A 14,016-nucleotide genomic window follows, 5' to 3' on the forward strand; every position below is an offset into this window, starting at 1 on the left:
GATTTATTTGTTAGAAAACCAAAATAGGATTCCACAGGATCAGTAGTTGTAGTTCAGCATTGTGTTTTTGTTGATCTGCTAGACTAGGCTCTGCTCCCTATATTAGATGTTTGATTTTTGGATGCCATGTCATGTTTGCAGATCCCCTAAGGTGCTAGTAAGGTGGAAGTGACTTCATTTTGAAAATTGAGAGCAGGTTATTAGCTATAAAACATCCGCTCCAGAAGCCACTCTCTGTGTGTGTGAAGGATCAAACAGAGTCTCTTCTAATGGATCAGTGGTTTGCCTTTAGATTTTGGAAGCAGCTCCATATTATTCTGTAGCATGTCTCTAAGGGCTTAATACAGTAGGACAAGTGGCGCACGCAGTTCCCACATAGTTCCTGGTTATGGGGTCGCATGACTGGATAGCAGCTCCTATTGCTGTGCACAATCGTGAAGACTGGGACGGTAATAAACAGTCCCTATCTTCTGCACAGGTGGTCTGGCACCAGACAACATTGCGATCTTACAGATAAACCATTTCATGCACGGTTTTTGGACACCATGTCACATTTGCAGAGTCCCTAAAAATTTTAATTTTTTTCCCTCAACTTTTCTCTTTAGAAGACACTCTTGCTTTTGTGTTGACTTCCATGGATGAGAGATGGTTGCAGTTCCATCTTTGTTAAAATTTTGTATCGCACTTGCTGTGGTATTCTGATAGATACGTTACGCTTGCTGGTTTTCTTGCAGCCTACCCCTTTCTTGTGTAAAGAAAAGTTCCTCCTCAGGGCTTGCGACCTTTATCTTCCTTGTGTACATTTATGTATACATATTATGTATATATAGAAAGTGAGAGATGCCTATTATATCCTGTAAGATCAAAGCTTGGTGGTAGGGTATATGCATGGAGACTGTCAATGTAATAAAAATAAATAAAAAGATAGGCTAGCTAGTAACTGCTGCTCAGCCACTGCTCCGAAACAATCCTTATCGGGCACAGTTATAGTCTGCAACTGCAGATGGCTTCAAATATCCTTTTTGGAGAAAGGTCTTGGTAAGTTGATCATGGCAATGGCAACATTATGTTGTGCTTTACTGCAGGATGAATTGGGACACTTAAAAAATGTAAAGCTACGTTGGAAAAAAAATTAAATATTGAATGCATAGCCCATCAATATTAGATTTGCAGTGGTCAACTGGGATCCCCACAGATCAGCTGTTCCTGAAAGTGCTGCTCCCAGTAATGTTTGTACGAGAGAACAAAGGGGATTTTGGAATATAAAGTGTAGTGACGGCTTCATTGACTGAGGTGTTACCCCATAGACATCCTGAATGGTCCTTCTTCCTATACCATTCTGGGATCTGCTAGTGATGTCTGCAAACCTGCACCATTGTGCTAGAGTCCAGAAAAAGAGCAGGAGGGTACAGAGGGAAAGCAAGGATAGGTAACTGGTAAGTGTTACGTGTGTGGTTTTTTGTTTTGTTTTTTGTGATGTGGACGTTCAGAACGTTGTAGGATATGTTCAGAAGATGCAGTTGTGGTATAATTTAAAACTGTATCCAGAAAATGTATGTAATTTGGATGTGGTTATTTGTGAGATTTGTGGCTCATTCTCCATTTCTAGTTCACTCCAAAAATTTTGGATTGGGTTTAGGTCACGGCTCTGTGTAGGCCAGTCAAGATTACACAACCATATATATTGGTTTTGTTTGTTTGTTTTTTTATGGACCTTGCTTACTCACAATACAAAAGGGTTTTTTTTTTTTTTTTTTTTGTAATATGGTGTGTCTTTTAATTTCTAGTCCCTTGTATCATTGTTTTGGGGATTATATATGGTCAAACCACACTTCAGTTGTTAACTTGATTTGACGTTAAAGCAGCTTAGCTAGTTTCTCTACGTTGTGCTGACAAGATCCAACCATATCGAAACAGTGCTATCCATAGTTGGGACTCTGTTCTTTTTGGAATAGATATACAAGTTTGGCAATAATCCTGCATCATGGTATAAGGCTGTCTGGCATATATGGCAAATTATTTATTTTTTTAATAAATTCTGCAGGCCTTTTGACTGCCACAAAAACTTCTGGGCTTTGTGTTTCATAGCATGGGCACCAAACTCTAACGAAAAGAGCCACTCCTAACCGCTTCAGTGTTACAGTTGACTTTGAACTCTAGTGGTGTTGGGGGAAGGGAGTTAGGGTCCATTCACAGAGTTTTTTGGCGCTGAACCTGTGTCAGAATCAATGTGGACAAAAACGCCTCCCCATAGAGTTTTATGGGTTCTGCTAGCTTTTTTTTTTTTTTCACTAGCAGAAAAAAAGTTTCCTTCAGGCGGATTCCGCCTACAAAACCCAGCGCAGTCAATGGGTGGCGGAAAATCCACGTGGAATTGGCAAACTTACTAATTCCTGAATCATTTTTTTTTTTACCTCGCCAAAAAACTGTGCAAGTGTTGCTGTTTTTAGTTTTTGTGTTTTTATTTTAATATATATATATATATATATATATATATATATATATATATATATATATATATATTTTATTTTTTTTTTTCTGATTCGTAGAGTTTTCTTTTTATTGAATTTTCTGTACAGGATTATGGGGGTGGTCATATTACCTGAGCTTTTTCCATAGCACTTTTAACAGCATTTAATGTTTATGCTTTACATCCTAGTCATGGCAATAAGTTGTAATAGACTGGAGCTGACTCTGAATGTTTTCTAGACATTCTCTTTGGATGGAGTAGATAAGCTATGACCTCTATTGTCACCAGTGGATATAGGTATAGGTTACAATGGGTGTTATGTTTAAAGGTGAGAAGTATAAGTGTTGAAGTTTTAGTCCTGTTTGAGATGTAAATGAGGTTACTCCTGAAATTAAATGCCCTACAGATTTGGCAAGTCTAAGGGTCCATTCACACAGAGTAAACGCGCGCACATTTTGGCAAAATACACGTGTAAAGAAAACACGTATAAAAATAAGACTCCCATTGACTTCAATGACTTCAAAAAGCGTGCAACGTTAACAATGCCTTGCATCAAGGATTAGCTAATGATGCTGTAAAAGTGCAGGGTTGAAATAGTTTGAGGGTCTACTTGTAATGGATATAATTTTTTTTAAATGTAATGACCGTTGCGGACTTGATTGGGGTAGGTTCAGTGTGTTTTGTGAAATCACGAAACAATTACACGTTTACTGCATTGTCTGAACACATGCTTCGAGCACTGTCCAAGCACCTGTGTCATATGACTAGAATTTCAACACCGGAGGAAGTTTCCTATTGCATGACTGCAAGCAATCTTGAAACCTACACAGAATGGTATATTGAAGATAGCGTTTCCTCTCACAAAAACTAACCTTTATTGGCTAAATCTGGTGCTCTGCTGTGAGTCTTACTGTAACTTCCACTTCCATGCATCTTACAATGGAACTTGTCCACCAATATCCAACTATGAAGTGTGGATTGTCAGGTCAGTATTTGTGGGGTTTGCAGCTTTTTTAAAAAAAAAAAAAAATTATGAAGATTGCCTTCTGCCTTGTATAACATGCAGCATTTATTGTAATTGTCATTTTATGTAGGTAATCTTGTAGATGTCATTTTTCATATATAAAATTGTCAGATTATGTGCACTGTTATGTACGTTGCAGAGCTGATGTTTTTTTAAATGAGAGGAAGCTATCCTACCTACAGTAATATAACATAGAAAATCTTAACTTTTCTTCTTGTTTCCAGATTTTTACTGATAGTTGTCAATAGGTATTGCTGGACAAATTTGAATGAAACATGAATGTTTGACAAATATTATCATTTTGATAGCAAGCTCTTATGTTTACTGGAAAGAAAGATGATTGGGTTTACTTTCCCCGATTTTTCTACTATGTATGCAATCAATTCAGCGAGGACAATTTTTTTTTTTAATTGTGTTTTTTATTTTTATGTTTTTGTTTTTTTTTATTTTTCCTTTTGCAGGGCACAGCTTAGGATATGGCTTTGTGAATTACTTAAATGCTAAAGATGCTGAAAGAGCAATAAACACACTTAATGGATTGAGACTGCAATCAAAAACTATAAAGGTGAATATATGTCTTATAAACCTTAAAGAGCAAAGTCCTATGATGGGATATCTTTGGCTTTGACAATGATGTTGCTCAAAGTCTGTCATGGTTCTAGGGCTCTGTGCTTCTGTTCTTCTTCCCTGAATCACACAGGTATATTGCCCTCTACTGGACTATTTTGTAAAGAGACCTAATTAATTGTTGCAGATTTCTCACAAGAGACTGCATACCTTTGTTTTTGAGTTTAACTTTTGACCATTTGTAGACTGTAATTTTAGGATTGGTAATCTTTGGTAGTCTGAGGTGTTTCTTGGATTGTGGTGCAGCTCTACAGTCTTTTCCGTACACTCATGGACATCTCTCCAGGGTTGTATGTAAATTCTATCTTTACCTTTTGGATTTTGTAGTTGATGATTTTCCTCCTTTGCCTTTTGTTTTATAGACTGCTACAGTTAATTTCTCAAAAGATTAAAAGTACTAGTGTATTATTTTAACCCTTCCTGCTTTTTGCCATACTATTAAGTTATGCTGAGCGTACAGTTAACTCTCAACGCCAAAATAGTCAAATACTGTTCTGTAGCAGGCACAGAAGCTGTACCTGCTATATGGCTTCTGAGTCCTCTGACTCCAGCAGCTTAACCCCTTAGGGTCCATTCACACGGAGGAAAATGGTGAAGAATGGTGACTTCAGTGGGTTCCTTTTTCTGCTAGCAATGGGAGGCTTTTTTTTTTTTTTCTTCAGCGCTGAAATCCTGCACCAAATTCCTCACCATTTTCCTGCGTGTGAATGGACTCTCAGATGCCATGATCAATAGCAATAATGACATCTGGGTGGTTAATGAGCAAGAGCAAAACCACCTCCTCACTCCCTCGAGTTTCCAGTGATTAAATCATGTATTCCGAGGGGTGTACATGGCAAGGCCTATCACCTTTAGAAAAATGGTGACCCAGGCAATTTTTTTTCTATTTTTCAAACACGACTTTTGTTATTTTGTTATACTTCCATGTACAGAGCTGTTTTTATGTGTTTTGTGTACGCAGGCATATTTTTAATTGATACTCTAGTGATTCTGTGACATTTTGATAACTTTTCATTCAATTATTTGAGTTAAAACAGGTTCCCCCCCCCCCTTCAGCATATGCAATAATATTTGTTTTTAGTGACAGGCGTAGATGCAGTGATGTCTGATGTATTTTTATTTGAGATCTAGGAAAAGTAGGGAGCATTGTATGATTATTTAAAAAAAAAAAAATATATATATATATATATATATATATATATATATATATATATATATATATATATAATTTTTTATTTTTTTTTTAACTTTTGTTTTTAGACCCTCAAGAGGGAGCTTGGTCACTAATACAATATACTGCAGTATATTGAGAAATCAAATTACTTCTATTACTGATTGCCTCAAATCGCTGCTGCTGTTGTGCAGGCAATGTAGTGATTTACATAGGCCGCCAATCTGCAGAAACCTGTGTCACATTTGACAGAGGCTTCTTAATGGTTGTTGTTTTATGATCAGAAAGGTCTGTGATCACGGGCGCTGCTGCAGGGACTCTGCTATATAGTGCCATTTTTCCTGGTTAAGAGATAGAGATAAATATGTACCGTATATAAATTTATATTTTATTTTTTGCTAAAAGCGTTTTCTTTTTTTTTTTTTTTTTTTTTTTTTTTTAAAATGTTAATATCTGAAGAAAATGGTAGGGTTACCTCAAAAAATTACTAAAACCTTTTAAGGCAGAGGCTCCACTATGCGGAAACGCAGCTTTTTTTTGGTTGCAGATTTTTGCATGCATTTTTTTTTTTTTTTTTTTTTTTTTTTTTTTTTCAGCCAAAGCCAAGAATGGCTACAAAAGGAATGGGAATTAAATAGGAAATTGTTATACTTCTACCTTCTACTAAATCCACTCCTAGGTTCGGCCATACCCACACCCTGCCATCGGATTGCCACATTGTGTACCGTGATTCATCACTCCACACAACGTTTTTCCACTGTTCAATCGTCCAATGTTTACGCTCCTTACACCGAGTGAGGCGTTGTTTGGCATTGACCTGTGTGATGTGTGGCACCCAATCACCACGTTCAAAGTCCGTGAGTTCCGTGGAGCGCCTCATTCTGCTCTCTCACGATGTCTGTCTATGTGATCAAAAGTATCTGGACACCTGGCTGAAAATGACTTGCAAGTTTATGGCGCCCTCCATCGGTAATGCTGGAATTCAATATGGTGTTGGCTCACCCTTAGCCTTGATGACATTCTTTCCCATATAAGTAAGCGTAATACTGATTATATCCAGGCTAAATTTCAGTATGGACTGTGAAGTTTCCCTGATAAGTCTGGGTTTATATAATGCTTTTTCAGTGAAGAACTGTATGTGGTTTTTAATTGCAGTAATGCCTAGCACATATTACCGTACATTTCACCTCAGTTAATGGCCTTTAACCTTTATTCAGCGCACTGTCGGCTTTCCCGATCTGTGCCCGGTGTAAAGCGCTATCGGTCTCGGGACCGTAGCGCTTTAGTGTCAGAAGGGCGTTTCTGACAGCCAGGAACGTCCTTCTGCCTCGCGGCGCCTATCGCGCTGTACTGTGGAGCGGGGAGGAACGCCCCCTCCCTCTGCTCACACAGCTCGTCCATAGACGAGTATTATCAGGAGCGGGAGGGGGGTGTTCCTCCCCGCTCCACAGTACAGCGCGATAGGCGCCGCGAGGCAGAAGGACATTCCTGGCTGTCAGAAACTCCCTTCTGACTGTTAAGCCCTACGGTACCGGGACCGATAGCGCTTTACACTGGGCACAGATCGGGAAAGCCGACAGTGCGCTGAATTCAGCGCACTGTCAGCTTTCCAGCAGTGTATAAAACTGCATGTGCCCGATCTGATGAAAGGTCCTCTTTAAGTGTATTAGAATATGTAGTACCTTTACCTACACTACTGATTATTTATGTCGGTGGACCACTAAAATAGTGGTTTGACATAGCTCAATGGGTTCCCTTTGACTTTAGTGAGGTCTCTCAGCTGTTCATTGTTTTAGGGGGCATTTACACAGTGGAATTTGGCGCGGCCTCCCATTGACTTAAATGGATTCAGTTCTCCGCGCGGTACCCATTGAACTCAATGGGGGAGAGCGTGGAAAACTGAACACATTGAAGTCATTGGGAAGCTTTATTTCCTGTGCGGATTCTGACACGAGTTTTGCGTCAGAATCTGCGCCAAATTCCTCCATATGAATGCCCCCTTAAAACTGAAACCGGTGGACAAAGAAGCCATTTGTGCAGAACTTTGTCAATTTCAGTCTGACATTGCAGTGGAGTCTCCAAAAACACAAAAGTGAATGTAGCCTAATAGAAGTGAATAGTCTTTATTTTATACAGCAGTCTTTTTATGTTTTAGTTTTTGGGTTTTTTTTAAACACCTTTATTGAGAAAGAGCTGCCATATTAATTATGGTCACTACAACATGGACAGAGCTTTGCCTGTTGTAGTGTATTTTTTGAATTGCCACAAATCCTTTAATCAGCCGATTGGCAGGTATATCTGAAGTCAGACATTTACCAATCTGATATTAATGTCCCATTCCAAGGATAAGTTCTAAATAAAAGGGATTTTGCCAGTGCGCTTATAAGTTCTTTTTCCTGGTGGTTGCAGCCAGTCATTATGGTATTACTTTTATTTTTTTTATTTTTTATTTTTTTAAATTATATCTATGGTATTTTGTACTGTGCATCAGAAAAGCAGCTCTGAACTCCTGAAGGTATTTTAAAAACCACTACGCTCATTGGACATATATTCACCTCCTGGTGCACGTGATTAAATATAGTGTCTGATCTGAAACAGAGCGGACATACTAGCTGCCAAGTCTGTGCTTTTTCACAAAGCTGGGACTTGGCAGCATTGTCCGTGATCAGAGATGGCTCAAATGCGACCACGGTATCTGGTTACTTTCACTATCAGATTTGGTAACTGGGTGACGGGATTCTGAAGGCTGCCAGGCCTGCCATAGTAATGTATCTATTGAGCTTTGCCTGCAGCAGGCTTCATTAGTTACATGGCAAATACATTTATTTCAGTGTATGATACAAGGGATCTGAAGGTTGCATGTTCAAGCCCCCTAGGGGAGTTGGGGGTTGTGCGTGTCACATTGAAAGCAACAGGAAAAAAGCCTCCTATTGATTTCAATGGGGAGTGCGTGTATGTTGGCAGCCATAGAAATCAATGGGATCTGTTTTAACACCGCTCGCTCTGAGTTCAGACTGAGCGGAGCGTTTACTCCATGTGAAGGCTCCCTACCTTTCCTATATCACATATAAAGTAATATAAGTAAAAATAACACATTCAGCATCTTGAAGTTCAAAAATGCCCACACTATTAAAATATAACATTTGCCCCATATGGTAAACTTCACATTAGGTGGTGGGGGGAGGACTGTTAATTGCTCTTTCTTTTTGTTTTGTTTTTTGTTTTACTTTGTTTTTTCATCTTCTTCACAGATTTGCCTATTTAAAAATATAAATAGTGAGCAAAACAATTATTTATTCCCCAACATTACACCAATAAAAACTACATATTGTTATACCACAAAAAAAAAAATGCCATTGAACAGTGTGGGGTCTCCCTCAATATGTGAAGTGGGTGACGGCTGCTCCCCATGACTGCAGCATTTAAATAGTTTTAGAAGAAGGGGGCCAATTGGCCTTCTGCAAATGCAATGGTTTGCAATGTATATCTAATGAAGGCCCATAAGTCTGCTTCAGTGTATCAGAATGTGACAGGCAGCCAGTACATAGGTAGTTTAATATAATATGTAAGCAATCAGAAGTTTGGAAGCTCATAAAAATTATTTTATTTAACCAATTCCGGACTGCCCATAGACTATAAACATCCAGAAGGTGGTTGCCTTGTTCTGACAGGACGTACTGGTATGTCCTGCCAGAACACATCGTGCAGCTGCTGATACTGGGAGCCGGCTGTAACTTCAGCTGGAGCTCCCAGAGAGAAGGCCTTCCCTGCCTTCTCGATCGCTGTTGTATACAGCGCTCAATGAGCGCTGTATACACAGCTATGTGCGCCGCCATGATGCGGTCACCGTCTGACCCGGTGGTCATCTGATCCACCAGGCTCAGCATCTTGCAAGAGCTGCTGGGTCCTAGAGGACCCAGATCAGCTCTGTAAGCTATATACTACCGTGCAGGAGGCTCTATTCCTCCTGCAACTGGGGCTAAATGTACCAGCCCCAGTTGCAGGGGAAATCAGCCTCCCTAACAAAGAAAAAAATGATGTTTCCAAAGGTCTCTTATGACATTATGGGGACCCAATCTGAAAAAAAAAAAAATAATAATTAAAAAAAAATAAAGCACGCCAATAAAACGCCATTATTAAAGGTTATAGCCCCACTCCAACACCATATAAAATATTACCGTAACTGAGGAAAAACTATTTTAGAAAGTTTTTCAGTAGCACTTAGGGTGCATTCACACTGAGTATACGCTGAGCTGATTCTGAACGTAAAACACGTTATACATAACTCGCAGAATATTGCTGCGCTTGTATTGACCTGAACATTACAACTGTAACATTTTCCCTGCATAGTGTAAAAAAAAAAAAAAGTATTCAGATGCTCCTAAAGGTCTATTATGACCTTATGGGAGACACAATGTTGTATATATAAAAAGTAATAAATGAACCCTTTCGGGACCAAACTTTGATGCCCGAATGCTCAGGCCAAATTTAGCACTTTTGTATGCATTGCGTTACACAGCAATATCTCTTCTATCTATATCACACAAGGCTTAAAATACCGTATATACTCGAGTATAAGCCGACCCGAATATAAGCCGACCCCCCCCCCCCCCCCTAATTTTACCACAAAAAACTGGGATAACTTATTGACTAGAGTATAAGCCTAAGGGGGGAATGCAGCAGCTACTGGAAAATTTCAAAAATTAAAATGGAGTTTTTGGGTGCAGTAGTTGCTGGGGAAGGGGAGGGGGTGTTTTGGTTGTCTGTCTGTCTGCCCCTTCCCTGAGCTTGAGGACTGGGATTTCTTTTCCCCCCAGTTGGAATTCAGCCTGGCTGAATATAGGGTATCTGCAGTGCTCCTGTTCCGTCGGGAAGGGGTTAATAGAAGCACTGCAGAGACCCTATATTCAGCCAGGCTGAATTCCAACTGGGGAAAAAAAAATCCCAGTCCTGCAGCTGCAGATCCCCTATATTCAGTAGACCGGGCACTTTCAGACACAGGGATGGATACCTAATGTGTATAATGTGTTTCACAGTCATTTTCTACTTTTATATGTATTCTAGGGAAAGGAATGATTTAGAACTTTTATTTTTTGTAAATCTTTTTTTTTTCTTTTGCACTATTTTATGGGAGATTCTATACATTAATATTGTGGCTGGTCATAGACCCTCCCCCCCCCCCTCCTAAAAAGAAAAAAAGAAGAAAAATTTTTTTTTTTTTTGCTGACTCGAGTATAAGCCGAGGGGAGCTTTTTCAGCACAAAAACTGGGCTGAAAAATTCGGCTTATACTCGAGTATATATGGCAAGTACTTATTTGTTAATTACGTTCAAAATTTATTTTGGTAGAAGAATAGTATTAAATGGGAAATAAAAGGTAAATGTTGCTGAATTAATCTTAAAGAAAAAAAGCCTACTGCATATAAACTTATTAAAATTAGATTTTATGTTTGTTCGGACTTACAAGTGGCTACACATATTCATATAGTTTTTCAACATTAAAATAGAATTTATATGGTTTTGTAGTCCTTATAGCTTTTTGTTCTGGACTCCTTGTCCATGCGTAAATTAACCAGTAGTTTAGTATAGTTTATGGCTGTAAACTGCTTTTTGTTATCTCAAGCTAGGCCCCCTGGCTGGTAGAAAAGCAAGTTCTACTAGAACAATTTGAGTGGGAAGTTTTGTTTCACCTCATGGTAGGCAACATAAAGGCAACATAAAGTTTGTTGACAAAAGTGATAAGTGTCCTAATAGCTTCCCTTATCACAGTGTAACTTGGGGACAATAACTTCAGCATATAAAGTAGATGCCAGCACTTCCCTTGTACAAGAGCTCTTGTAAATCACACCTGTTTGACTTTAAATTAACATGACTGCATCAGGGGCTACAGTTTGAGCTGTCAGAGAGAGCTAAGTAAATAGCTAATTAGTGATGTATAGGGATTAAATTAAAATATATTAATAATAATTTAAAAAAAGCCAATACCACGCCCACATCACAGGTTCTAGCCCACCCCAATACAAAATAAGAATTACTATAACAGAGGAAAAACTATTTTAAAAAGTTTTAGTAGCACTTTCTGTTCTTTAAAAACAATAAATAAAAATAAAGCCCTATGTTTGACCGAAAAAATTTGAATAACTCAATTGATAAAAATGTTACAGCACTCAATACCACGCATGTGAAAAAACACAAAAATGTGTGTGGTCCTGAACTAAATTGGCCTGGTACTGAAGTAATTAAGACCTCCTTCTGTTTTGAAAAGTTAGCATGCTAGGATTATACATGCATCGTCTACCATGCAATTGTACTTAAAGTGGATTTCTCCCTAACTATAATGTAAAGCTTACGTTACTGATCTCCGTATACTAGGAAGTAACATTTTATGGGCCTCCTAAGTTTTGACCACAACCTTTGCACACCCTCAAGTTATGTCTCTGATCCGCGTTTTCTAAGGCTAAAATTGAGTCAGTTTGCGGAGATTAAAAGTAACGTTAAAACTAATGGGAACTATAGACTAGACTCGCCTTATGCTTTAGATAGGAGCATATACAGATGACAATAGGAGCTCCATGTTGTGTAATTTCTTTCTCATTATCAGAATGGTGAATTACAGCATAGTAGATGGGATGTAAACAAATCTAGTGTGTGTGTGTGTGTGTGTGTGTGTGTGTGTGTGTGTGTGTGTGCACTTTTCACTACATATTTTTCTGAAATGTGTGTATGGGATCCACTAGAATCTCCTCTACTTTGCAGGGACTATAAAAAGCTGTAACATCACTTAACACTCCCATCCTGCATTCAGCTTGTGTCAGTTGATCCTCCCACTGCCCAGGGGGACCAGCTGAATGCAGGATGGGTGTGTTTAGTGATGGTACAGCAGTGCTTAGTAATAGAAGAAAATTCCCCCTGTGCTCCAAGACCCTCATTTGAGTGAAGAATTGAAGTACTTTTTCTTAGCTTCCCTGGGGCTCTAAAACATAAGAAAGGTATTGTGGTGGATTTTTTTTTTTTTTTTTTTTTTTTTAATATTCTAACAGCATCTACAGTGCTGTGGGAGTGGTTTAAAGTAGTTGGGGGCAGTAATAGACTCCCATTATTGAAATGGAAATACCCCATTTAAAGGGGTAATTGTGCTTGGCAGCAGGAATAAGGGGAAAGCCATGATGTAGGATGGGCCATTTTCAACTAGGAAATTTACAAATCATCTGGGAAATGAGGCGGTGTTGGGGTTCCTTGTGGATGTGTGCAGGTTAGAGAAATGTGTACATTACTATGGTTGTGTTATTAATTCTTTTCTCTGTAATATGCTGATGTCATGTCAAGCAAATTTATTTATTTATTTTTATTTAAAAACCTTTCCTCAACCACCATCCTCCAATGTTTTTTTGTTTTTTTTTTTGAGCAGACCACTCAGTTTTCACTGTACCTATAACGTATAATCCGGTAAAGTAACCAACTTAAGATGGTACCAAATTGCCTTACATTAAATCACATTACTTTGTTTGGTTTTATACAATGATGTGGTGTATTGCAGGTGAAATGTTTAAATGCTTCCCTGTATACTATTTCTGTAGCAGTAACATGCTTGTTGGAATTTTGCTTTTAAATGAGAATAGAGGTTCCATCTAATCAAATGTGTTCTTACAGCCAACAAAATAACTTTCTCTCCCTTTTTCATTTTGAGGTATCATTTGCCCGTCCAAGTTCAGAAAATATCAAGGATGCGAACTTGTACATCAGTGGTCTTCCAAGGACAATGACACAAAAAGATGTAGAAGATATGTTTTCAGGATTTGGGCGCATTATCAATTCTCGTGTTCTTGTTGATCAGGCTACTGGTAAGTAGTGTGTAGGTCACTTGGTGTGTGCAAATTTTTGACGTTGATTGCTGCATTAGGGCCCCTTCACACGGAGTTTACGCTCCGTGTATTCTGTACATTTTACACGTGTAAAATGTAGTTAGCCAATGAGTTCAATGGCATGTTCGTATAACACGCGTCTTTTTGCGTGCGTGCAAAAAGACACGCGTTATACGAAAAAGCCATTGAACTCATTGGCTAACTACATTTTACACGTGTATTTTTACAGATATAAAATGAACAAAATGAGCGGAGCGTATACAGAATACACAGAGTGTAAACTCCGTGTGAAGGGGCCCTTAGAGAAATATTGTTAAAGAAGTTGGCCAAGATTAGAAAACATACCTGCTGGTTTTTTTTTCTTAGGCAGTGATGTCACAGTCATTGGTCATATGGCTATGCTGGCACTCAGTCCCTTTCAAGTGTGCCTTGTTTTTCTAATCTTGGATAACATCTTTAATCTTAGAGCAGCTTACAAAATGCCATGATACTGAGGTAATAGACAGCAATCTTAATATACTGTAAAATAGAAGAGTTATTTAAATATGTAAAGTGTTGTAGCTCATTGTAATTGTTATTTTAAGGTCTATCACGTGGTGTTGCTTTTATACGATTTGACAAGCGATCAGAAGCAGAAGAGGCAATTGCCAGCTTCAATGGACATAAACCACCAGGCTCATCTGAACCAATCACAGTAAAATTTGCTGCTAATCCAAACCAGAATAAAAACATGGCACTTCTGTCTCAGCTGTGCCATTCTCCAGCACGACGTTTTGGAGGCCCTGTTCACCACCAAGCTCAAAGATTCAGGTGATGTATACTGTAATCATGTATATGGTTTCTTCCCTATTAGCAATTAAAAT

At 38.6% G+C, this 14,016-nt stretch overlaps 1 protein-coding gene across 1 annotated transcript in view; it reads left to right on the forward strand.

Annotated features, from left to right (window-relative positions):
* ELAVL1 (ELAV like RNA binding protein 1) overlaps window positions 1-14,016 on the forward strand; it is a 47,364-nt gene that overhangs the window by 15,445 nt on the left and 17,903 nt on the right. Inside the window, exons 3-5 of the mRNA XM_075283655.1 lie at window positions 3,956-4,059; window positions 12,979-13,132; window positions 13,738-13,963. Of these exons, the coding sequence (XP_075139756.1) occupies window positions 3,956-4,059; window positions 12,979-13,132; window positions 13,738-13,963 (484 nt within the window). The remainder of the gene's footprint in view (window positions 1-3,955; window positions 4,060-12,978; window positions 13,133-13,737; window positions 13,964-14,016) is intronic.

Source organism: Leptodactylus fuscus, chromosome 1, assembly GCF_031893055.1.
Source record: "Leptodactylus fuscus isolate aLepFus1 chromosome 1, aLepFus1.hap2, whole genome shotgun sequence".
NCBI lineage: Eukaryota > Metazoa > Chordata > Amphibia > Anura > Leptodactylidae > Leptodactylus > Leptodactylus fuscus.